The sequence below is a fragment of the Oryzias latipes genome, chromosome 3 (assembly GCF_053564925.1).
Source record: "Oryzias latipes strain Hd-rR chromosome 3, Olatipes_Hd-rR_3.1".
Lineage (NCBI taxonomy): Eukaryota > Metazoa > Chordata > Actinopteri > Beloniformes > Adrianichthyidae > Oryzias > Oryzias latipes.
In genome coordinates this window covers 8,172,185-8,198,433 of record NC_136239.1, presented here as the reverse complement: position 1 = coordinate 8,198,433, position 26,249 = coordinate 8,172,185, and the positions used below count along the sequence as shown (strand labels likewise).

At 39.3% G+C, this 26,249-nt stretch overlaps 1 protein-coding gene across 3 annotated transcripts in view; it reads right to left on the bottom strand.

Moving 5' to 3' along the window:
* prmt3 (protein arginine methyltransferase 3) overlaps positions 1-26,249 on the bottom strand; it is an 83,207-nt gene that overhangs the window by 6,123 nt on the left and 50,835 nt on the right. For 2 of the 3 annotated variants that reach the window (XM_004066823.5, XM_078944993.1), the window contains exons 14-15: positions 14,585-14,635; positions 11,381-11,468 (exon numbers count right to left, since the gene is read on the bottom strand). In XM_004066823.5, the coding sequence (XP_004066871.1) occupies positions 11,381-11,468; positions 14,585-14,635 (139 nt within the window). Of the gene's footprint in view, positions 1-11,380; positions 11,469-13,487; positions 13,668-13,771; positions 13,921-14,584; positions 14,636-26,249 lie in introns of all 3 variants that reach the window. The other variant, XR_013655081.1, reaches the window with a different exon arrangement.

The following is a 26,249-nucleotide window of genomic DNA, read 5'->3' as shown; positions in this document are numbered from 1 at the left end:
CACTGCTTTCGGCAGCATGCATTGAAGTGGCCACTTTCAATGAAAAGTCTGTGTAAATGCGAGTTTCAGGTTCCAAACTCTAATGTTCACCCATGGCTATGAATTTTATAACTGCTTTCAGGCTCTATGTACAAAATGCGCGGCCATTGAACGCAAGCTGAAAGTTAAACCAGGTCGAATTTTGACCAATCAGGGACTTGGATTTGGTGATGACCAACGGATGACGTTCCCTTTAATTCACGGAAGTGCTAACCATTTGAAAATTGATCATAAAGGAGAATCTAATAATTGTGGTTGGTGCCAGACTAGAATTATGTGACACCAAGTCTTTCATTTTTCAGAATAGAGCTGTGACAGACAAAGCTTAAAGCAAGATTCACCAGATTAGCACTGCTTTGATATTTCGCACCAAGCCTCTCCCAACTGCAGCCTGAAATACCATCACCTCATCCCCAGCTCTGAAACCCTGACTGTGCAGCCACAGGACGTGGCACGGATGTTTAGCAGGGTAAACCCCAGGAAAGCAGCTGGACCCAATGGAGTTCCCGGGAAGGTTCTGCGGGCCTGTGCCGACCAGCTCTCCCAGGTCTTCACAAAAGTCTTCAACCTGTCTCTAGCACAGGCTTCCATCCCTGCTTGCCTGAAGTCATCCATCATCATTCCAATAACCAAAAAGTCATACCCAGCCTCCCTCACGGATTACCGTCTGGTTGCACTCAGCCCTGTCATCACCAAGTGTCTGGAACGGCTACTCCTAGGACACATCAAAGACTACCTTCCTCCAACCTTTGACCCCCACCAGTTTGCTTACAAAGCAAACAGATCAACGGAGGACGCCAAATCCATCACCCTCCATACTGCGTTGAGCCACTTGGAACACAGAAACACCTACGCCAGGGTGATCTTTGTGGACTACAGCTCAGCCTTTAACACAATCATTCCTGACATTCTGGTCAGCAAACTGTCCGACCTAGGACTCCACCTCATTCAGGATGAGGTTATTAGCCTGACCAAAGAGATCATCCTGGAGTTCAGGAAGAACAAGCAGATCTGCCCCCACTCTACATAAACAGAAAATGTGTGGAGAGGGTCCACAGCTTCACTCTTTCATCCTCCTGGGCGCCACCATCTCGGCCTCACTTGGTTCGTCAACACCATGGCTGTCATCAGGAAGGCACAGCAACACCCTTACTTCCCGAGAAAGCTCAGGAAGAACAATGTGAGCCAGGAGCTGCTGGTAACCTTCTACCTCTCAACCATTGAGAGCATTCTGTCCTACTGCATTACACTGTGAGTGGACATGAGCTAGTAAACAGTAGGAAAAGAAAAAGAAGACGAAGCCCGTCCTTGCTTGCCCAGTGTGAACACCATGGGCTTAACACGCGTTCAAGAATCTGCGTTTAGTGCAGGGGTCGGGAACCTTTTTGGCCGAGAGAGCCATAAACGACACATATTTTTAATTGTAATTTCGAAAGAGCCATACAATAATGTGGTATCCCTTTCCCACACTGAGGCACGGAGACTTAACCTTATTTAAGGTTCTTTGTTCTTGTTATTGCAGACCCCAACAAACGCCGTACAATTAATTCAGCAACTCTTAATTTCTCCCGCCGAGACGAGAGCGCTTCTCCCACCTTTATATTCCCCTGTGCCCGCTCCAGCCCTCCCATTTCCCTTGTTCGGTCCATAGCTGAACCCCATTGGTCCAAATTACCTAACAACAGGCTGAGCGACAGAACTGAGAGCCAATCAGATCGCTGCATGATGCGTTTAATGAACTCCAGAACTTTTAACGCGACCCAACAGCCACCCAGTCCAAGTCAGACCGCGACAATATGTTTAAAACTAAATATACAAATGAATGTGTGCATTTGATGTAATTTCAACATTTTTAAAGTACAATAAGTCTGTGGATTCTTTTTAATAACGTTATGCTGTTGCTGATAAATGATGAGTATTTCTCGTGGTAGTTTTGCTGATGGTGGTCTAGTCTGGTTGATACGTGGCGAGTTTCTGCTTCATGCAGGCGTTGAGACTTTAAACGTGATCGTAGGTCTGAATGTTCTGTAGATGTGAGACAGACTGCTCACATGCAGACGCGGAGCCAAACACACACTCACGCTGCAGTGAAGGGCAGCGGGTTTTACGTTTTTACAATCCCTGCGCGATTCACCTGCTGCCTGTCCCCACAACCCCCACCCCCCACTCTCTGCTTTCCTCCTCACACATCCCGTCCCCGCAACTGTGCGCTCTTTCTCAGAGACGGGAGTGCGCAGTTTTAGGCACGGCAATTCACAGGTTTCCGGCTGGTACAAACTCTGTGAAATAATAGTAAACTGACCTCTGGCATCGCATCGCGCCCGAGAAGGACTGGTCTAATGAAAAAAAAAAGTATAATTATAGATTTGTCGGCGAGCCACATGTGACCATCAAAAGAGCCATATATGGCTTGCGAGCCATAGGTTCCCGACCCCTGGTTTAGTGTGTTCTTGAGTGGCTAGTGTGTATATAGAATAAAGCGATAACAACAATAAGTGCATGTTTGTTGGAGTAATCATAACGCAGTGGAACAAAAAGCAAGCATCATCATTTTTTACTGAACAAAAGTATGAGGAGGGTGACCGCTCTACAATGACTAACAGTGTGCTCATGATGGTTTGTCTTTTAAAAGCAACTGTGGTATCCCCAATGGGCCACGCTGTGAAATTGAAGCCAGCAAAGAGGGGATGAAGGCCAAGAAAATAATAGCCTGACCTTTGGTTACAAAAGAATCAAACTCGAATCAAACACTTTTGCCCTAAAAATAACTTTGCAATTATCTTTCCAACATATCCTGAGTGTGTCAGACCGAGATGTTAAAGCAGCACAACTGGTGACAGAGCGTGTTTTCAGTGTTACAACATCAGCTTTGCTGTAATCAGTCAAACTAGACTCCCCATGGAAAAAGGCCCTCGTGCCTTCACTAAACTGCCATACTCAGAAACTGGGAAAAAGAGCCAACCATGTGTGGAAATGAGTCGTGGAATGGAGCCTGGTTTTCACTGTGATACCATACATCAACATGCCAGAGTCATTAAGCACAAGCAGGGCCATGAAACCAGCTCATCTCAGCCCGATGCAGTTTGTGTGCATGAAATTACAATGGAAATAGACGCATTGAATTGGTGAATTACTTAAAGTGCTGTCATTTATGTAAGAACCAATTTGGTCACAATTTGCCAACATTTTGACGCTTTGAGTCGGACGGTTGCTTCCGCGAAGTGCGTTAAAAAGTGATAACGCACACTTTGAAGGCCATTAACCCATACATACAATGGTCAATAAATATAAATATTAACGAGTTTTTAGTCCTTAATTCTTGTTTCTTTCTGATTTGATTCGCTTTTCTCACAAAAAGCAGACTATTTGTCACGGGTGCGGCAACAAATTGTCCGCGTTGCGCCGCACCACCGCTATATATATCTCATATATATATATATATATATATATATATATATATATATATATATATATATATATATATATATATATATATATATATGCTGAGATCTTTCCGATGGGTTGAATAAAGCATCAGTTCAGAGAGAAAGTTCACCTCTAACCACTTGTTTTTGTCCAAATGATGAAGCAAAACGATGTTTTAATGAAGCTGGCGCAGTGATGCAAAACATTTATGATAGGTGACCGGAACTTCTTTTTTCACCGTGCGGTTATCCTGTGGTATATCACTTTTTAACGCACACCCAACAACCAATCAGAATAGAGTATTCACCCGGACCATGGTACAAGTAAGGCTTAATGGCCGACGAAGTATGCATTATCACTTTTTAACACACGCCGTGGAAACCTGAACCATCCGACACGAAGCGAAATGCGTTAAAAAGTAATAATGCATACTTCGAATGCCATTAACCCGCTTAAACCATGGTCACTTACAAAAAAAATACATAGTAACAAGTTTTTTAGTGCTTAATTCTTGTTTTTTGCCAATTTGGAACACTTTTCTCACAAAAAGCGAACTATTTGTTACTATTTGTAACAAATAGTTCGCGTCGCGCAGCACCACCGCCGCAGTACGCTAGGTGACCGGAACTTCTTTTTTCACCGTGCGGTTATCCTGTTGTATATCACTTTTTAACGCACACCCAGCAGCCAATCAGAATCGAGTATTCACCCGGACCATGGTATAATTATATATATATATACACCGATATATAAAACCTTGATCTTCATTAAAGTATACATTTTTGTTCAGCTTTTTTGAGTGGAATAATGGAGTTTGGAGTATAACTGAGGTTGAGGACAGGTGTCGAGTTAGTATTCAGAGATTATTTAATTTAATGTCAATCTGTTTAAATTAAACTTAATAACAATAACTATGTGTTTTAAAAGGCTGCTAAAAGTTGAAGCTGGGGTAACTATGGTGCTCTGGGGTGCTGGCCTCTATTCTCATCTACTTCTACCCTTCCTCTCTTCTCTATTTCTGATCATTATTTATCATTTAGTTCCCCATGCCTCTGTTTGGTGCAGTGGAATTCATATATTGTCCCTCTCCCCTCCTAGGGAGTGGGACTGCTTCCAGACTCCAGTTGGCTCATCCGTGCTCCTGTTCCTGACTGTGTACCTCGCCTTTGCTCCCGCTCCTACACCTGGCTGTGGTTCCTGTCTCCGGCTCGACTCGCGCCCCTGACTGTCCCCCCCCAACCACGGCTGGAGGAAGCTTGTCTGCTGGACTTTATATATGTAGTTGTAGGGTTAGATAAGTTAATTCTTCTCTAAGAGTTCTGGTAAATCGCCTGTCCGTCCTGGGGGAGGATCCCCCCTTCATGTGGGCACCCCTGAGGTTTCTTCGTTTTTTCCGGAATCCGTTTTTTTTAGGAATTTTTCCTTACCGCGAGAGAGGGGTCTAAGGGCAGGGATGCCTGTATAGCTTAGTCAGTTTGTTAGTTCATTTTAGTATTTTCCTATTGAACTCTTTGTATTCATGATCCTTTTGAGTTCATGTTTTACTTCGAAGCCCAAAATCACAACAGTTGTGATTTTGGGCTATACAAACAAATAAAAAATTGAATAGATAACAAGTTCAAGCAGGGGCCATTGATAAGGTAACGAGTGGAGAACAGAGGGTTCCTCTTACAGAAGAAGTTACAGGTATGTGAGAGCCAGAAATCTTGCTTGTTGGTAGGTGAAAAATTACTTATTTTCCATGTGGGTTTCTGGATATTGTTTCTCACTTTGTCTCTCTTTTGTCTCTCTCATATATATATATATGATATATATATATATATATATATATATATATTTGCAGTACACCTATTTATGTATTTATCAAATTAATTATATAATCTAATTCAATATATTTATTCATGACTATTCATGACTTATTCATGACTTTAGACTCTGGCAAGAGTCTGGCGAGACGAGACGTATCCCGATATTTTACCGAAACATATTTCCTTTCAGTTTTTTTAAATATGACTTGGAAAAAACTCAACCTGAATTTTAATGTCTTCCACTGTAATAAAATGGTCAAATTCAGTTTATTTAATGATCATAATGTTAAACACTGCCATTGTATCTCATATATATGTTGCGTTTACCAAAGCAAATTCATAATGCTTTTATTTTGGTAAGTTAAAATATAGAAAGGGAACAGTCAACATTGTCTGATTTGCAAAAAATATATATTTTTCCGCAAAAGAAGAAAAAAAAACAAAGATTGAATGAGCCTTAATAAGTTTCTTTTGGGGAAATAAAATGCTGTTTGTTTACAGCATTGCTTAATGTAGCTTCTCCAGTGCTTTTAAACGGTTCAGGAGCGCCTGAATGGTGCTTCAGAAAAATAAAGGGGGGGGGGGGGGGGGGCACTGATTCTTATCAGAGACAATAAAGTGTGATGTTGAGGCAGCATGACAGAACGAAGGAAAGTTGCTTTAATGTGACAAAGAAGGTGCTTTGTTTACATATCAGTCTGCTGTGCTGCAGCCACGCTTCTCACACACGGAAATGACTGGTAACGCTCCTCGCCACGATCTGACTATGTCTGACTATGTCAGGCTTTTTTCAGAGCGTTGTACACATCCCTTTGATCCAACAGGTCGCTAAACTAGAATCTGTTGCTGGGAGGTTCTGCAGAACTTTGGCCCGCTTTGCCGATAGCATTCTAGCATGTGCTAAGCGCATTAGCCGCTGCCGTGCTTGACTCGTATTTATCTGAGTCGCTAAAAAGTACAGCAATCCACGTTTTTATATGTTAATGGCAGCAACATGGCTCATAGTTTCTGTTTGGTATCCATTGCAAGGAAAAACGAAGTTGTTCATGTCTCATAACAACAGAACAAGCTGCCTCCGGCTGCAGTCTTCCTCTTGTTTTGTGCAGAATAGAGCTGCTCAAAGAGCCTCCCTGTTCTCTGCTGCCAACTAGCGGTTTGAGGGTGAAGTGGACAACAAGAGTCAGACACTAAAGGACGCTCAGAAATAATTAAATAAATATAGTCCTGGCAGCATTTTGAATCGATACAAGTATTGCCAAATGAAGTATTGCGAATCGATATTTTCTCACACCCCTAGCTGTTGCTGTTGTTTGACAACTCAAGGACCTAGAATGTTCAAACTCAAAAGGAGGAGGATGGACGAAAGAGGTGTGTGTGCGTAAGGGTGGGAGGGTAATCCTAATGGATTTTATCTCCATTCGGTACGGAAATGATGAATCATTAAAGGTAGCACAAGAACCAGCTGACCCACCATTAATGCTAAAGCCCAATTTTGTAGCTACAGATCAACTTTTGAGCATGAAACCAGTGTGATAACTCACCTTAACAAAACACAAAAAGTTTTAACAAGGTAACTATCTTCTTCTTAATCATTTAATTTCACGAATACACCCTCAATCAAAAAAGAGAAGGATCTTTTTCTCACATTAAAATGTGAAAAAAGGGTCTTCCTCCTCAATACTCGAGCAACATAAACACACTAGACCATGACAAATGATATGCTGTTTAATTTATATCCCACCAGGCAGCAGGATTTGCAGGGATGTTTTGTTCCGGGCGTGCCCTCTTTCTTTTGCGCCAGTGCAGCTTCAGAGTTAATTACTGCTGCACTCGTACTAACCCATCAAATAAGATTTGGTCTTTGCCACAATAAATCAGCTCAGCAAGAACCAAATTGAAGCGAAACCACCACTGGCCATTTCTTCTCAGGTTTCACATCCCAAGGTGCTCTTCAGTCAGTGTTCAAGAGAAGAGGGTGCTGACTCTAACAGAGTCCGTTACAGTTCCGTCATCTTCAAGGTGACTTCAAAAAGTTTTCTCTTATGACAGGGAGGGTTACTGTAAAGTTTTAGAACTCCTATAAAGGAGCAGTGTATGTCTGTGTGTGTGTGTCTGTGCGTGTGTTCTGGAGAACACTCTGAGAGCCCAGCAGGCAACCAGTTAATGTTATTAAAAACTTCTAGTTTATGGCCTCCAGGGAAGGCATGGCACATCAGTAAACAGGTTCTTATTCAAACTATCATCTATATTTAGCCACCTTTTTCTTTTAGAACTAATGTCAATCTAAAGTGTTCTATTCTGGACAGAAAAAGCTCAAGTCTTTAAGTGTCCAGGACACGAGAAGAAAACAGCTGATTTCTTAGCAACTTTTATTTTATTTTTTAATTCATAGCTTTTAAAGTGTTAAGATTTTAGACCCAGCAGGGTGTAGTTTTCCTAGGACATAGTTTCTGCAGAGTTTATTCGAAATTTGCCTCTGAGTGGAAAGTGTGGGACTCTTGGTGCCCCCGCCCCCCTTCCCATTACTGAGAGCTCGGAGCAGGGATCTTGTGGCCCAACCAGCTTATTTTCTACTTCAAGAATAAGTTCCTTTTCCCTAATGTTATTTTTTGGTCTGCTCCTGATTCACAACAAATCAGAAAATACTCAGACGCAATTTTAAGGTGTATTCTCTCTTTATATGCCCTCAGTCATCAGAAAAATGGCACATCTTAAAAAGTAAATCAGTGTGAAAAAAATAGGTTCTTTTGCAGTCTTATTTAAAGGAGATAGCAAAAGCAATTGTTTTAATGTTTAGAACATATCCTGTTTTTCAGTCTTTCTAAAATAAGCACAATCAGAAAGGCCCTCTACTGGTGTGCAGTAGAATTAACACAGTATGCTAAGAGGCTTTGGTATAAATCATTTAAAACAAAGTCAATGTCAAAATAAATTACTTCATAATGTCATACAGTGTCCTTATGTCACACTCTAGTGTTGCGAGTACTGGCTCCTTACTTACTGTGCATAGATGCGGTATGCACTGGGTGTTCAGGTGATATGCAAGTACCTAAAAGCTGTCCACACAAACTAAACTGTCTAGTTTCTCATTTCTAACAGTCTGACTGTACAGAAGGAAGGTGCAACGGGCCCACAAGGAACAAGCAATTATCACTTGAACAGCCCACATGATTGGAGGGGGGTTGTGAAAAAAACTCAAAATCCATACCGCACGCCTGCGACTCACCTACACCACCCTTAGACATAAGGATGTTCACTACTAAGAAATGTGCGTGAACATTTTTGCTCTACGGTACATGTGTCAAACTCAAGGCCCGGGGGCCACATGTGGCCTGCCATGTTTTTTTATAAAAGTTTTTAATTTATTAAAACAAAAATGTTCTTTAGTTGATTACACATCATCTATCTGTTGCTTCTGTTGTAATTATTCAATGTTTGCAGGTCTTATGTGTGTATACAGACAAATTGTTGTCATCAAACCATCAGTTGGATGCAAGGCTGTGTGCGGCCTTTTTGTGAAATGGTACACGTGTAATACATGCTTTTTCTAGCTCAGTTTTATCTTATTATTATTTATTCACTTGCTTAGTTTGATCCTTTTCTATGCAACTGTAATTCTCACTTTAAAACGTTATAATAAATAAATAGTTAGTTATTTAACATTAAGGAGTAGTTACATTTGTTTTTCATTACATTTAGTTTCATGTATAAGTTATATCTGGCCCTTTGAGGACAGCCACTATGGGGATGTGGCCCTCTGTGAAAATGAGTTTGACACCCCTGCTCATCGAGTGGTTTACAATCCTAACATTTCCAGCAGCAACCTGCGGGCCCCATATATGCTTATCCATAATTTCATATACAGCCTGTCTCTACCTGTTAGGGCAGCCGTGACAAATGCTTAAGGAAAAAAAATTCTGATTAATACCTATAAAAGTTGCTGTCGCAGTTTTCCAGTTGTGTGAACTTGTTGTTGTTTACACTAAAACACATTCATAGACTGTACACATCTTAGGGTTTCATGTTTCTTGTCCACTGTAAGCTTACAACCATCTCTTTCCACCAAACTACCCCAATAATTTGATTCTGATTTATTGTGAAAAAACCACTGGATCCTCCACCCCATCCGACTCATTCTGGACGGACGTCAAGTCACTCGGTCACGGGTCAATAATACATCCACTACTTTCTTGGACTGCTAAATTGAAACCCCCAAACAAGAAAAGCTACAGAAAGAAAAGTTTTTTTTGGAGAAAAGAGCCAGTGAGAAAAAAGAACAAGAGCCTTTGAACTTTAAAGAAAAAAAGAAATCTGCATTTACAGACAAAAACCCGGAGTCTTTATTCCAGATATGGATTTATTACTATGTTCTCACAGACCATAAGAACAATTTATAGTATTTAACAACCAGCTGTCTAATGTTATGAGAATTCTGCTAATAAAGCTACTTAAATGGTTGATTCATGTTAATTATTATATTGAGAAAAATACCAGTTGTAGAGTCAGTTGTTTTCCCCACCCTTGCACCTTAAAAGTTGGACGAGGCAGACATTGGCATCCAAATGCCTTAGCTTCCACTTAGACCCTTATGGGCTAAGAGAAAATCTGTCCCACATTTTAATGGTTCCTAAATGAAATCTAATAACAAATAAAGTTTAAACCAGCTGCAGATATTTTACAGAGGATGAAAATAAACTTTATCTTTAAAGTTAAGGGAAAGAAATTCCTCAAACAGGCTAGTTCGTGAAAATATTGTCTGACATTAAAGCGGTCCGAGGCCTGAAAAAGGTTGGGGACCACGCTATTGTGCAACAAAAGGCCGAATGAACTGCATCATGCAGAGATAGGTACAAATAAAAAAAGTAGGGTACCAACCTTCGCACCTTACCATGTACATGCATGTAACTAGCACGCACGCACAGACGCACGCACACACTGAAAGAACATTGACACTACGGTTTAGCATAAGGTCATCAGACGAAATCTGAAACTTTACCAACATTTTAGTATTCTCCTGTCCCTTGGTCTCCCTGATGGTTTTATCTGAGCCGGCAGAGACTACAGTCTGTGATAGCGTTTGTGCAGTGTCAAATTTTTGTTCAGTGTTATCGCTTTTGTGCGTAGCAGGTGGATGCTGAGCATGGCTAAGGGCCAATAACCGCCTCTGCCTAACCAGAGATCATATATTAAAGTACACAACATCTGATACACGTTCAATGAGTCAACAGCTATTCTCGGGCCTCACTCATCCTCATATTAGCAAATGTAGCCACAATTTTTTCCAACGATAACATTCAGAGGGCTTGAACTTCACTTCTGTATTACATGTAGAATATAGCACACAGCATGTGATACTGAAGCTGCTTCTCCTTTTCTAAGGCTAACTTTTAACTCTGTTAGGTTTGTATTAAAACACGGATAAGATCAACAAGATATACATTTACGTTTTTTGTCTTACCTTTATCTTATTCAAAAAACATCAACTCTATCTGTTTTTTCTATTCTGTATCTATGCATCATTTCTGTAATGAGTTTAAATCTGTGTGATTTTTTATTGTGTTGACTAAAATGCTTGAAATCAAATCAAACTAAATAAAATCAAATCAAACCAAATCAACCTACTGGTTTCTTACAAACCAAAGTCAGCTTAAAACATTTCAATAGGAAAGTCTTTTTCATAACTTCAGCAGCAATTCAAAGTGCGATTCCGACAGGGTAACAAATCATTATAATGCTTTAAAAAATGTAACAATATAAACGATTAAATCTCCTCTCATCCAACAGTTTGAAGGCCCAAACGGCCCATCAGATAAAGTTTTCCTTGTTGTCTCTGATGACTGCATGTGATCTGTTTGGATCGCTCTGTCGCCATGAGAGACAGATGATGGGTGTCAACCAGCCTGACTACATCTTCACCGCAGACAAATTACTGCCACAACTCGCTGCGATGCAAGCAAGGTGCAAAGCAGTGACACATGAGTATGTGAGCGCCACTCACCAGTTCAGGGTAAGTCAAATGAGAATGTAGACACAGATGAAAAGTCCTGATTTGTACATTTAAAACACACTTCATCTATTTTGAGGTGGGTGTCAACCTGCATACTGACCCGCTTGAACTGATATTGGCCTCTCCAGAAGGAAGACCGTCTGCTTCCAGTGAGTCTTTGTGACCTGAGGACCTGTAGAGAACATCACCTGACAAAGACAAAGAAATAATAAAACCTTCAGTGCAATGACTAAACATAAGAAATTGAACTTTTCTAAGCTGAATCCAATTACTGACATTTTTAATAGTGGGATCTGCTAATCAGATCTTTCAGGTTTCCGTTTTAAGAATTATTTATGACAGCATGAAAAAACAAACTAACAAACTTTCTTCAATACAGTTTCTTTTTTTAAGTGAAACATAAAAGACAATAATTAAGGGATGTTCCCTAAATGTTATGTTTTTGTGATGCCAAGCTAAAAAAAATGCAGCACTATGGAGCCCTCCACAGGCCAGTGGTTAATGAGAAAAACGAAAAAAAAAAGAAATAATCGGATAAACCGTCCGCATGGAATAATCAATTGTGTTTGTACTGTTGCGCAATCGTCCACAGTCCGTTCGCCTGTTCTGCGTTAGTGGGCTGCCGGACTCAGGAGAACCGCTTCTCTCGCGAGATTTGTATCTCCAAGCAGTGGAGCGACGTTGGAACGGGCGGAGGCGCTTTTTGAATGAACAGTCCTGAGAAACCATGCAAACAATCACATGAATTTGTGTTACCAATCAGGTCCAGACAAAAGAAAGCCTGATGTCATTCCAGTGTAAATTCATCCACGGCTAAATGTTGTTAGCACGTATTAACCTAATCCTAACCCTTCTCCCGGGTTAAGTACGGCCAAGTATGAAGCACTGGCCTCACGGATTTAAAAAAAACTAAAATGCACTTAGTAAAAATCATAACAATAATAAAAGCCCATTTAGAAGATCATCTCGCTCTATTTCGGAGCTTTGTTGTTTACAACGGGACCTCCAAGTTCTTCTTCTATGGTGTAACGTCATCATTAGTTGCAGGCTGTGTTCGGTGGCTGTGCTAACAACATTTAGCTGTGGAGGAATTTACACTGGAATGACATCAGGCTTTATTTTGTCTAGACCCGACTGGTAACACAAATTCACGAGATTGTTTGCACGGTTCCTCAGGACTCTTCATTCAAAAACCGACTCCGCCTGTTCCAAAGTTGCTCCACTGCTTGGAGATACAAATCTCCCGAGAGACGCGGTTCTCCTGAGTCCGGCAGCGTGACGGACTGCAATCCGAAGATTCATTCATTGCACACCGTAAGAAACCTCCCCTGCCTGCAAACATGAAGCTACGACTGAGTCCAGCTGCTCTGCTCAGAGACATGCACATGCAACGTCTGCGCACGGACGATTTCGCAACAGTATGAGCACAATTGATTAATCTGTGAGAACGGTTTACTAATCCGTGCGCACAGAGTAGTAAAGTGTGCGCCCTTTTTTTTTCTTTTGAACGGGCTCCTTACTCTGTACAGCATAACAAAGTTATAGTTAATACACTTATGCAGCTTCTCCATTTTTCCTTCTGTCTTTGTGTGTGGAAATAGGTTAAGTCTAAGTATCATGTATTTACATGATACTTAGACTTAACCAATTTCCACATCCATCTTAAAACCCACTTAAACAGATGAGAGAGGCCTTTAATTTTCACCAATGGCAAACCTCAACTACGAGACTAAATGAGAAAAAGAAATGCAGAAAATCACTTGTCTGATTTTTAAAGAATTTCTTTGTAAATTATGGTGGAAAATAAGTGTAAGCCACTTCTTCACCAGCCGGTAAGTGTATTTGGGATCGTTGTCATGCTAAAAGACCCAGCCATGTCTCATCTTCAATGCCCTTGCTACTGGAAGGAGGTTTTCACTCAAAATCTGACAATACATGACCCCATTTATTCTTTCCTTTACACGGTCACCTGGTCCTTTTGCTGAAAAACAACCCCAAAGCATGACGCTTTCCCCCCATGGTTTACAGTAGGTATGGTGTTCTTTGGATGCAACTGAGCATTCTTTCTCCTCCAAACACGACAAGTAGAGTTCTTACCAGTAAGTTCTATTTTGGTTTGATATGACCATCGGACATTCTTCCTATACTCTTCTGGATCATCCAAATGCTCTCTAGCAAACTTTACACGGGCCTGCACATGTACTTGCTTTAGCAGGGGGACACGTCTGGCACTGCAGGATTTGAGTCCCTGGCGGCGTAGTGAGTTACTGATGGTAGCCTTTGTTATCTTGATCCCAGCTCTCTGCGGTCATTCACTAGGTCCCCCATGTGGTTCTGGGATTTTTGGTCACCGTTCTTGTCATCAGTTTGACCCCACGAGGTGAGATCTTGTAGGGAGCCCAAGATGGAGGGAGATTATCAGTGGTATTGTGTGACTTCCATTTCCTAATAATTGCTTCCAAACTTGATTTCTTCACATTAAGCTGCTTACCTATGGCGGATTCAGTCTTCCTAGCCTGGTGCAGCTCAACAAGTTTGTTTTTGACAGCTCTTTGGTCTTGGCCATGGTGGAGTTTGGAGTGTGACTGCTTGGGGTTGTGGACAGGTGTGTTTTATATAGACAACCAGTTCAAACAGGTGCTATTAATGCAGGTAAAGAGTGGAGGACAGAGGACAGAAGAAGTTACAGGTCTGTGAAAGCCAGAAATCTTGCTTGTTTATAGGTGACTAAATACTTAATTTCCATGTGATTTTTCTGGATTTTTTTTCTCATTTTTTCTCTCATTTTTGAGCTTTAATGATGAAAATTACAGGCTTCTTTCATCTTTTTAAGTGGGAGAGACTTGCACAATTGTTGGCTGAATAAACACTTTTTTGCCCCACTGTATTTTCATATATATAAATGGATGTAGTTTGCTCTGAAAGGCTTAAGCTTAGCATGATATAGGCCCATTAAACAAGAAAAAAATAATTATAACAGCCCAACTTTTTTAATCATTTTATAGCAAAAAAAAACAACAAAAAAAACTTTTATGACAAATATCTCAGTCTCAGTTTGAATGTTCAAGACCACATAAAACTCAGATACATTATGAAGTTCAATAGAAACCAAGCCTGTGTTGTTCACAGAGCTTAGCATCAGCTGTTTCAAACTGGCCAGCCGCTACTGGGTAAATGCTTGGATCAGCAGGAGGCTAGGACACACGTCGATTGCCAGAGAACGCCTCCGGGAGGAGAAACACACCGGAGCGTGAGCATAATTGAGTTTACGTTAAATGGCTCGGCTATTGCAACTGCTTCTTACCTTGTTGTTGCAGTCTTTGTCAAAGAAAATGTCAAAGTAGCCGACAATTGCCTGCAATGAAAAATGAGAGCTGTGTTAAGATTGTGACAGTACAATAAACCCCTGGATTTGTTTGACCACACAGCAACTATGACGTGTGGAGCTGGAAGGCAGGTTTTAATGAGAAACACAGCATTTACACAGAACTATAGTAAATGGATGTATCAGTAGTTTTTCTACCTTTACAGTGCAGTTTCTTTACATCGGCTGTTATGAACATGATTGTAAGTACACCAATCTGTTTTCTTTGACCTTACTTTCTTGGAAAACTAACTTTGTGAACAACACACTCCCTGAGATCCATCTTTTACCATCTGAGACCTGCCAGTTGACTAAAGAAACTCACTATAGACCACCGGAAACACAACCACATTTCTTTGCTGACCAGGAAAACAATGGGGAAAAAAAACCCCAGATTTAACAGTAATTGAAATTAGATGAGTCGTCTGTGGAGAGGAGTGCTTAAGAAAAAAAGGAAACCCTTCAGTGTGTGTGAATTGGCTGAACATAAATGTGTTCATCTAGATAAGGTGATGCAGTGAAACAAAATTAGACAACTGACAAATTATTGTTCCCAGAGCATCCATTCTTAAAGTGATACCCCTTATAGAAGCCAACAAACAAGACAGAGCCGGTTTGGCAATTTATTAGTGATATCATTTGCCTTTTTAGGTCACAGACATGGCCACAAATAATGTGCATTTCATCAAAGTTAAGTATGAATGAGAACAGATTTCTTTTTGTTTGCTATATGTCACTTCATTCCTTGAAATTGTGCCGAGTAACAGAAAACATGTCTGAAGGAAAATCAAGTAACACATCGAAAAACAAACTGAATTACAGTCCAAGGCCAAACAGCTTTAGGTTACCGTGTTGGATTTGTGAGGTGAAAACCACCCCCAAGCTTGTTTTTCTCCTGATCCTACCCCCACCAGAGAAGCACAGCCACTCTATCAATCTCAGGAGCACACTTGTAGTGGCAATGATGCGCAACTAATGGCTTTTAATCCTGACGCAGCTGACAACTTGGAGGCTGGTTGTTTAAGACAAAGAACAGCCAAATCAATGCAAAGGAGAGAAAGAGATGAATGAAATTAAGAGAAGGCAGAAGGAATGAAAGTACTTTAAAAGAGAAAACAGAAAAGAGAGATCCAGAAGAATGAAATAGCATTACAACAAGCGGGGAAGCTGTAACAAAATAAGTGGTCAATATAAAACAATAGTATTGCCAACTTCTTCTTTAAATTTGACCCAAAATCCCCTTTAAAAAATCTCCATCTACTCCACATAGGCCTACAAAAAACAGAGGACAAGCATGTAATCTTGATAATTACATTGCCATCCGAAGCTGTGTTTAATACACTCTACACCAAGTCTTCAATCAGCCTTTATTGACTGAGACAGGCAGGGCCAGCACCACAAGCTCTCAGCGTAACTGCCAGAAAAGAACCCAAAGTAGATAAAAGAGCATGTGAACCCAATGCAATTATGGCTTTTAATGAACACTACAGAGAAGCTCAGTACAGAGGTAATTGGGAAATTAGCCATAATTACTCATCAGACGGAGCAGATTCACCTCTCGTAGGCAGAGATGGAGATCATCCCCAGTGTGTCTTGATGATTACATTGGCCCATAAGCGAGATTGATAGTCACTTCTCTGTTATGCAACTTTTGCAATATGGGTTGTAAATTATTGGACTATAGAATTAAACTTACAGTGGGGCAAAAAAGTATTTGACAGTCACCGATTCTGCAGTTTGTCTTACTTAAAAAGATCAGAGGTCTTTAATATTCATCATAGGTACACTTCAACTGTGAGAGACAAAATGTAAAAATAGAATCCAGGATATCACATTGTTTGTTTTCTAAAAAAATATTTGCATGATGGTGCAAAAAATAATGATTTGGTCAATAACTAAAGTTCACCTTTGTACTGTAACCTTGGTTGGCCATGAAAGAGGTTAAACATTTCCTTTTGGTCATGCTTCAATACAATGTAGCTGCTTTTTTGGTCCATTCTCCCATGCAGATCTTCTCAAGAGCTTTGATGTTTTATAGCTGTTGCTGCTCAACACAGGCTTTCACCCCTCCAGGTATTCTCTATAAAATGGAGGTCTGGAGACTAGCTAGGCAACTTAAGAACCTTGAAATGTGTGTGTGTTTTTTTAATCAATGTCATGCTGAAAGGTCCAGCCATGTTTCATCCTCAATGATCTCACTAATGGAAGGAGATTTTTGCCCAAAATCTTACCATTCATGGCCCCATTCATCCATTCCTTAATACAGATCAGTGTTCTTGTCCCCTTTACAGAAAAGCAGCCTAGAGCTTAATGTTTCCACCCAAATGTTTCACAGTGGGTATGGTATTCTTGAAATTGAACTAGCCTCCAAACACAGAGAGTGGGGGTTATACCAAAGAATTCTATTTTTGTCTCATCTGACCACATGACATACTTTCACCCCTTCTCTGGATCATCCAGATGGTCTCTGGAGAACTTTAGACAGATCTTATCATGTGCTGCCTTAAGCAGGGGGGCTTTGAAGCTCTACAGGATTTGAATCCATGGCAACGTTGTATGTGACTAATATGAAACTTTGTTACTGTGGTCCCAGCTCTCTTCAGCTCATTTACTATTTGCTCCTGTAGGGTTCTGGGCCGCTTCCTCACCATTCTTAAGATCCTTTGGGCAACACCAGGTTAGATATTTTATGGAGCTTCAGGTGGGGGGAGATTGTCAGTAATCTTGTATTTCTTCCATTTTTCAATAGTTGGTACAACCGTTGATCGCTTCTCTTTCAGGTGCTTGCTTATCTTAGATTGGTCCATTCCACTCTTGTTCAGGTCTACAATCTTGCCCCTGGTGTCTTTTGGCAGCTCTTTGGTCATGGTGAAGAGGTTGCAGTCAGACTGTTTAAGGGTATTGACACGTGTTTTTATACAGATAACCAGTTCAAACAGGTGTAATTAATACAGAGAACAAGTGGATGATAGAAGAGCTTCTTAAAAAAGAATTATATGATGGTCCGGGTGAATACTCGATTCAGATTGGCTGCTGGGTGTGCATTAAAAGGTGTTAACGCACTGTAGCTGTGTTTACATAAACAAAAGTAATAGGAATAAATGCCTGATTGGAAGAAAAATGTGTCATGTAAATACACCGTTCGGAACAGTCTGCCCTGATCAGACTCGTTCAGATCAAAATTTCTTTCCGATCGAGATAGGTGGGTTATGCCGATAGTTCATTCCGATCGTGTGTCACTACTGCTCTGGTTTTACGTCACGCATAGACGGTGCGCTGCTCCAGAGAAAGCTTTGGAGCGCAATAAGGACCGACCGGCTGCTCCGCGCGAGTAACCGTGTCTGTGTGCACAGCAGCCGGGCTTTGTTGACTCAGGAGAGTCCGGCAGCTCACCCAGCTTTTCAAAGCAGAAATGCTGCTCAGTCCTTAGAAACCGTTCAAACAATCAACGTGGATTTGTGTTTCCAGTTGTGTCCGACAAAATAAAGCCTGATGTTATTCCCACATATTTACAAGATGCAGATTGTGGCATTTCCCGCATGGATTTTATGTTCATCCAAGGCTAAATGTTGTTAGCGCGTGTTAGCCTTCTCCTAACCCTTCTTCCAGCTCTGTTCTGCCACAAAAAAAAGCACTAACCACACAAATAAAAAAAGATGATGAGCAAAACAGGCGCTTCAAAATAACCATAACAATAGTAAAAGCACGTTTAGAAGAATATCTTGTATATTACAGAGCTGCCACATAGATAAGTGATTATATCTTGTTTACAGTAGAACTCATTTCCTCTTCTGGTATTTTAGAGCAGTGTTTTTCAACCAGTGTGCTGTGGGAGATGGTCAATTGTGCTGTGAGATATGGTCAGGTGTACCGTGGGAAATTACCCGCCGCCCCTTTAACTATCCCCACCAATCATTCTTGGATGATTAATCATACGTCATCAGTCTGACCAATCAGAAGTGGTTAAAGTCTTCACTTCCTTGTTCCGATTTAGCTCGTAAAGTCTCTCAGTTCCAACAAAAATCCAATCGTCTTTAGCGGTGTAGCTTTCCACAGAATCCGGTGTCAGACCGTGGAACAAGTGAACAAAACAATGAAGCTCAGAGAAGCGAGTCTGTCTGCAATCTGTGGCAGTTTTTGCAAAGTTTTAAAGTGACAGCCTCTCAGCGTAAAATGAGTATTCCCTGTTAAACGTCTTGAAACAAATACACACAAATACACACAAATAGTTTTTAAATCGTCTTGATAAAATCAGAGGTCAACAGTTTAGTTCTCCTTCAAGGTTTGTGTTTAGTAACAGCCAAACATCAACATGGTCCAAGTCATCTTTCTAACTGAAACACTTTTCTAATAAGGTCTGGATTATTTTATATGTTAAATTTAAGAGGAAGTAATAACAACATTTAAGAAACAGGATTAAGGTGAAGTGGCCAACAAACACAATTAAACTAAATTGAAACCATGTAATCATCCAAAAAGAAACAAAACATTTTTGTTAAAGACTTCATTTTTGATTAAGACAAGAGAAAAACTGATCAAACTTCAACATGTTCACTTTTTGTACAGCTACAGAAAACAAATGTTATTTTTTTGTGTAAATTTTATCAAACATATTGTGATCATATATTTGCTCATAAATTACAGTTGCCTTTGCACTGACATCTAAAAAATTATTTAAAAAATAAATCATTATTTAGAAAGAATATATTGGATTTTTTGTGAGGTTACATAAAATTGCATGTTATTAAACTGGAGGGAAAAAAACAAATAGCAGGGTAAAATTACAAATAATTTAGGTGAAAATTATTACGGAAAACTAACTCAACTTTTATTACATCTTTTAGAAAAAACAGGTGCAACTTCCAGCTTTTTCTGCCGAAATTATCACAAAAATGCATGTAGATCAATACAGACTATGAGTTTCTCCTTCAATTTTTGGACGCCGGAGTGCCACAGGATTTTAGTCAAGGATAAAGTGTGCCTTGGCTTAAAAAAGGTTGAAAAACACAGTTTTAGAGAGTACTGCGCATGTCCAAATGATTTATTCCGACCAAAAGTGTGGCGCATGTAAACGTGTGTTATAATCGGAAAAAGGTTTTCTGGGCCCATGTACATGGTTGAATTCTAATCCGATCAAGATATTTTGCACATGTAACCGCGGCTAGGGATAACCGCATACGTAAAAAAGAAGTTCTGGTCACATAGATTAAATGTTCTGTATCACTGCGCTGGCTTCTTTAAAACAACCTTTTGTTTCAAGGTTTTATATACCGGTGTACATATATAATTATACCATGGTCCGGGTGAATACTCGATTCTGATTGACTGCTGGGTGTGCGTTAAAAAGTGATATACAACAGGATAACCGCACGGGGAAAAAAGAAGTTCCGGTCACCTAGCTTAAATGTTTTGTATCACTGCGCCGGCTTCTTTAAAACAAACTTTTGTTTCATCATCTGGACAAAAACAAGCGGTAAGAGGTGAACTTTCTCTCTGAACTGATGCTTTATTCAACCCATCATGACGATCTGCATATATATCACTTTCCTTTGCCGCTGCAGTCGAGATCGGAGTTGGCGTCGGAGGTCGGAGCGGCGCTGCACCACAACACAAGTAGTCCGTTTTTTGGTGAAAAAAGCGATCCAAACCAAAAAAAATAACAAGAATAAAGTATTAAAAACTGGTTGAATATTTCTTTCTTTTATAGGTGACCATGGTATCAGCATCAACGCACTTTGCAGAAGCAACTGTCCCCTGCTTCACATCGGACGGTTCAGGGTTTCACGTTGTGCGTTAATTTCTGATTATTTTAGATGTTCTACTATTTTCTTTTTTGTTGAACAAAATCTGGTTTGCCCTTTGATTTGTGTGATTTTACACCGAGATATCTTGAGCAAATGTAAGCAGCAAAGGGTGTAGCTTGAACATGACACAATTTGCTTAATCATGCCCTAGCGTAGACCAACGGAGACACGGGAACACAGGACAAACAGACTATATTTCATTGTCAAACATACGGATTGGTACAGTTTGCCTGGTGCTGACTATGCCCTGATAGTGATCAGTGTCCCATTCTGGCCACGTATTAGTGATCTACTTAGGATAAATAAGAAATGGGTAGTGAAACCTGACACATTATAAGATGCTTCTCATGTCTTGATCCTTTAATCTAATAAAAATGTCTTTAGTCCTTTTAGTTTTCCCACCACCTGTTCAACATTACCTGCATTTCATTGGTTATTTTTTCCACAATGCACAATCTCCTCTCTAGCTTTACTCCACTCATCAGGGGTGTATTTTATCTTGAGGTTAATTAAGTTCGACTTGGATATGACTTACTCTTTCTTATTTCTTTCTTCATTGCTACATTGTTATGTTTAAAGTGCTAAGAAATGTAGTTAGAAATTTACATTTTGGCCTGAAATTAAATAATTTAAATATATTGAAATCTGTTACAAATTTTAAATTTATGATTTTGACCCGTTACGTTTCTTTTCCCACATCTTTGGAACAATTATTCGAGTTTCTTACCTACCCAGTTAAATATTAATATTAATATAACTAGAATAAACTTGGGTGGAAGTTAAAGAATAGGATAATGCATGATAATCTATAAAAAAAACATTAAACCTCACAACCAAAACATGAAAAAACTGAATGACTGCTTTCCATTTTCAGTGTTTAGCCTTAGGCCCTGGATATGTCTGTTATAAGTGATGACTGTGGGTTTCTTGTCAGCCTATGGAGGAGTCTCCACAACACTGCAACTCTCTGGTCTCCATTCTTTGGGAAGAACGAGGGGGAAAATTAATAATTATCATCATGGATAACACCAACAGGGAGCAATTCATCATTGCTCCCTTTTCACCCGACTCTGTGTCAGCAAGCTGCATGGCCCGGCCAGATACTATTATACGACTCTGGAGGGGGAGGTTACATACAAGGGGAGTCAAGTGGAGGGAAAGGGGAGGAGGTACTGGGGTTGTGGGAGGGAAGGGGCAGAAGAATAGCGGGCTAATGCACTTTTGATGGGGTTTACCCAAGCGTGGAAGCTTCAAGCACGAACACCTCAAGATCAAGATGGTGTAAATTTCCCCATAGATCTCCTTTCAACTGTTTCCAGCCCTCACAAATGCTTGGATCTAGCATGTATCTGGTTTGGGTGCAGCATACCTCCAGGTGGTGTTCCCCACCCAATATGTTCTGATCTAAAAATAACTGAAGTGGAAGTCAGTGGAGCCCTGAGTAAAACTGTGCAGCTTATTGTTGTAATTTTTAGCAGTGTCATTTCGTGGCAAACTACTGATTAAGCACAAAGCAAAAACACTATAAGTGCAGAATAAGAAATTGCGGGCAAATCATGACATCACAACTTTAAATGCATTTTATTTTAGAATAAAATGTTATTGTGACAAATTGTTGGCAAATTAGATTTACATTAAAATGTTTTGCTTACCATTGGGTAGACCTTGTGAGAAAATCTGTCAAAAGTAAAATCACCCACTTACCGGTAATCACCCGCTTAACACCTATGAATGCCAGAGTATTTGTATGTTTCACCAGTAATGCAAACACAACAAAAGAGCTAGGCAAACAGCCACAGTGAATAACAAAGAAAGCTGGGCTCTATTTATGCTAAAAAATTGTTGCTGCAACATCCCAGACCAACAGGCCCAACAATAATGCTGCTGTTTTTCCGTGGTAACCATTGGTTGTATGTGAGAACTGGACCAAAGGAGTTTCAATTCAGTTGCCATTTTCTAGCAATACAAACGCTGCCAAGTTGGACCCAGGCATTGTCAGTAAGCAGTGATTGGATCAAGTCAGTTTGAGGAAAACATTTCTATGGCAACCACTCTCACCAATCAGGAGTGAGCTTGTCAGAAGGCCACACCCCTACCACTTGAAAGCGGACTACATGAAGTCTGCAAATTAAAAGTTTAGAACGTTCAACGTGAGACCACATACTTTTATTGAGGCATCTGATTGGCCAATTTAACTACTGACATTTTCTTCAGTAGTTTGAAAGACAGAACAGATATAAAAAAAGGATGATCAAAAACATGTAAAAAAAAAACTTGTTTTATGTTTTATGGTTTCATTTTCTTAAAATATCTTGCTTGCAATGTTTTTAATCCAAATCAACTTTTTGGCAATAAACAGATTATGGCCAAAAGCTTTACTAACTATGGCAGTACTGTATTCTTTGTCATATTTATAAACTATTGCATTTGACTCTGCTATGTGTTATACAGATATTTGATGTTGTATACATATTGATCTTATTAGGCTACTTTTACTTTGATTTATCAAGTCAGCTGCTTTTAAAAGGATAGTAGTTTGACTGTGTTGACTTTGCATTTCAACTTTCAAAGTGTATTCACTATCCTATTTTTTTACACTCTGGACCCTATATATATATATATATATATATATATATATATATATATATATATATATATATATATATATATATATATATATATATATATATATATATATATATATATATATATATATATATATATATATATATATATATATATTTTGTTTTGTGTGTCACTGAGGGAGGTAGAGATGCAACTTAAAACTTTCAAGAGCTATTAGAAAATTATTAGGACCATGATGTGAAATGTAAGTAATCTTCTTATTAATTAGCTGAAGCTGCAACTGGCAGAGACAGCCAAATTAGAGCCAAACATCCATTTTATACTTAGTTATACTTGATGAAAAAGAGAGAAGGTTTTCTGTTAAACTGATTTGTGTAAATGTAGTTTTACCATTTCAGCTCACCTCAGTTTCAAACAACAAATGTTTGCAAAAATGTCAATAAAACAAATCTAGCTAGTGAGCTAGCTAGCTCACTAGCTAGATTTGTGACTGCAAATGTAAAGTGGTTTTAGGGCCGGGAATCAATTATTTAAAAACAAGAATTTCCCAGTGGTTAATTTGAACTAATTAATGATGCATTATTCAGTATTTGTTTTTCAGTTATTTAGTCACATACCAAAAAAACATTAAAATAGTTTACCACTAACAAAAAAGAAAGTGCATCATTTGCTCATTAAGAAATTACAACTAATTTAAAATGACTGAAAGGTGCATCTATCATTAAAATCAAGAATTTCTCTTTTAAAAAACAAGCTTAATATTAAAAATACTTTAAAAAAAATCTCAAAACCCAGCGACTTTTTAAAAACATCCAAAATGTGTTATTATGGTGTACTTTTGTGTGTATTATAAAGAAAGTAACTTTAAAATAAAAAAGAACTCATGTAATAGATAATAATTCTAAGAAACTAATACTGTAAAGTAAGTGACAGATTAATAACAATCTGTATAACAGTTTGGAAGTAAGTTACACAACACTGCAAATGAAAAACATATACTGGTGCTACACGCCGCACCTGTGTGTAAGGCAACCTCTTCAATAAACGACTGTTTCCATTAAACAACAATCTGTTCACTGTTTTCCGTTTAAACAGATAAGGAATGTTAAGACTTTTATTTACGAGACATAGAAGGCCTTTCACTTTACTCTCTACAACCACATTAAATTGTTGACTGTTTTTAAATAGCTACATGGAAAAGACATTTTGCAGGATGCTACCTTTCTCCTTAACATATTTTCCATTAACAATTCCCTTTTTAATGCAGTAAAAAGCGTCCTTGAAGTTGACGAGTGACTGCCGTGTCAAAGCAGAAGGCCAACTCTTCAGACAGATAATTTAAATTTGATGGAAAGTAGGTTAAAGATGGATTGCCCAGAGATTTTTTTCGCTCTGTAGCACTACAGTAGCTACATCAGCAGGAGTGAGACGGCACTGTTAAAATTAATTACAGACAGAAACGTATTCTCTTGTGCTGTGCTATCCACATACATATCTGAAGCCTTTATAAAATAATGAGGGTTTTTTTTTTTGGTTACTGACCGGTCAAGTAATTGATCATATTAAAATGATAGAAGTAAGAAAAAAAAAGAGGATGTGAAAATGGAAGCTTTAATGAAAATAGTGTTGCAACTGTAGGCCTGAATTCAGGCCTTGTAAAAAAAAAAAAAAAAAAAAAAGGCACAGAACACGAGGCATTTGGGACAGAGGAGTGGGATATAAAAAAGAAAAAAAAAAGAGGATTTGCCTCGTGCAGGATCGGCACAGACGCATGGGTTGTGCTGTTCATTTAATGCAAGGTTAGGCAGGCTGAGCTGATGAATGGACTGTCGACAGGAGAACAAAAGCAGGCGCTCAATCACAGGAAAAGAGAGCCAGCAGCTCCCTCTCACAATCCCCGAGCACTGGTCCAGCAGCAGTTTACCCTTCACACATTTATCCCTTAACTGCTGCTGAGCAGCTACAGCCAATACTGACCACAGATCAGTATCTTTATTGAAATACTGCTCAACCCCATCTGGAAAAGCTGGAGTACTAAATGTTATACCCATGTGCAACTTTGTGCACGCAACACAGCTTTCATCGCATATTCACAAGTTTGAGGGTTATTTTAGTAATACCCTAAAAATTGTTATAAATCAAGAGGAAATAGCTAAACCAAGAAGTCATAGAGTATGTCTCTGTACTGTCTGATGCCATCAGTTATTTTGCAACAGAGCACTCCGGTGGACAGAACTGACATGCTCCAAATAGAAATTGGATGTTTTCAATTACAGAGCAGAGAAGACAGGAAAAATGAGAGGATGTTTACAAATCCCATTATATCCAGCAACCTTACCCAGAAAGCACAAGCCAGATAATAACTACGTATTGATTATCCATTAAACCAATACAGAAGACAGAGTGGTGCAAACACTGCAGCACAGCACAAGAGGCTTTGCCACAGACAGATCACTTCACACAAAACAGATCAGAGGGTCCAAGGGTCATTGCTATAGTTGGGCAAGTAGTTCAGATACTGTGGAAAGGCCACACGAAGGGAGTAGAGATGCCAACAGCCTATCTGATTCCTGAACTAGTCTGTGTTTTAGGGCACGGAAATGACACTTGGTCAGGATTCACAGCTCAATAATGCATTTGAGGGCTTTGGTTAAAATTAGAAAATAAATTTAAATCTAGAAAAAAAAAGGTATCTGAGTTATGCAACATGCAACTGAGTCATGCTTTGTCATCTGCACTCCTTGTGTTAGTATTTATACTCTCCTAAAAATCCTAAAGTAGAAATTTTCCTTAATTTGGACTTGACTTTGGATTTGTTAAAGACCCACTCTGATGAATTGTGTTCTTAACATGTTTTTATGGCATTTTTCTCATGATGAAGGACATACTTAAAAAAATCACGCTAAAAATTGCATTTCTGAGTATTTCTTTATTCAAATTGTTGTGAATCAGGAGCAGACAAAAAAAATGCTGCTTGAAAAAGATTATATTCGCAGGCCACATTTCACTCTGTTGTGAAGCATTGTAATTGACTAGATCCATGACCGTCATTGTTTTTCTCATCTGAGCTGGTATCTGACTCAAAACTATGTACAGCTGATATACATTACAGACCTAAAGTTTTGACACACCTTCCCATTCAAAGAGTTTTCTTTATTTTCATGACTATGAAAATTGTAGATTCATACTGAAGGCATCAAAAGTATGAATTAATT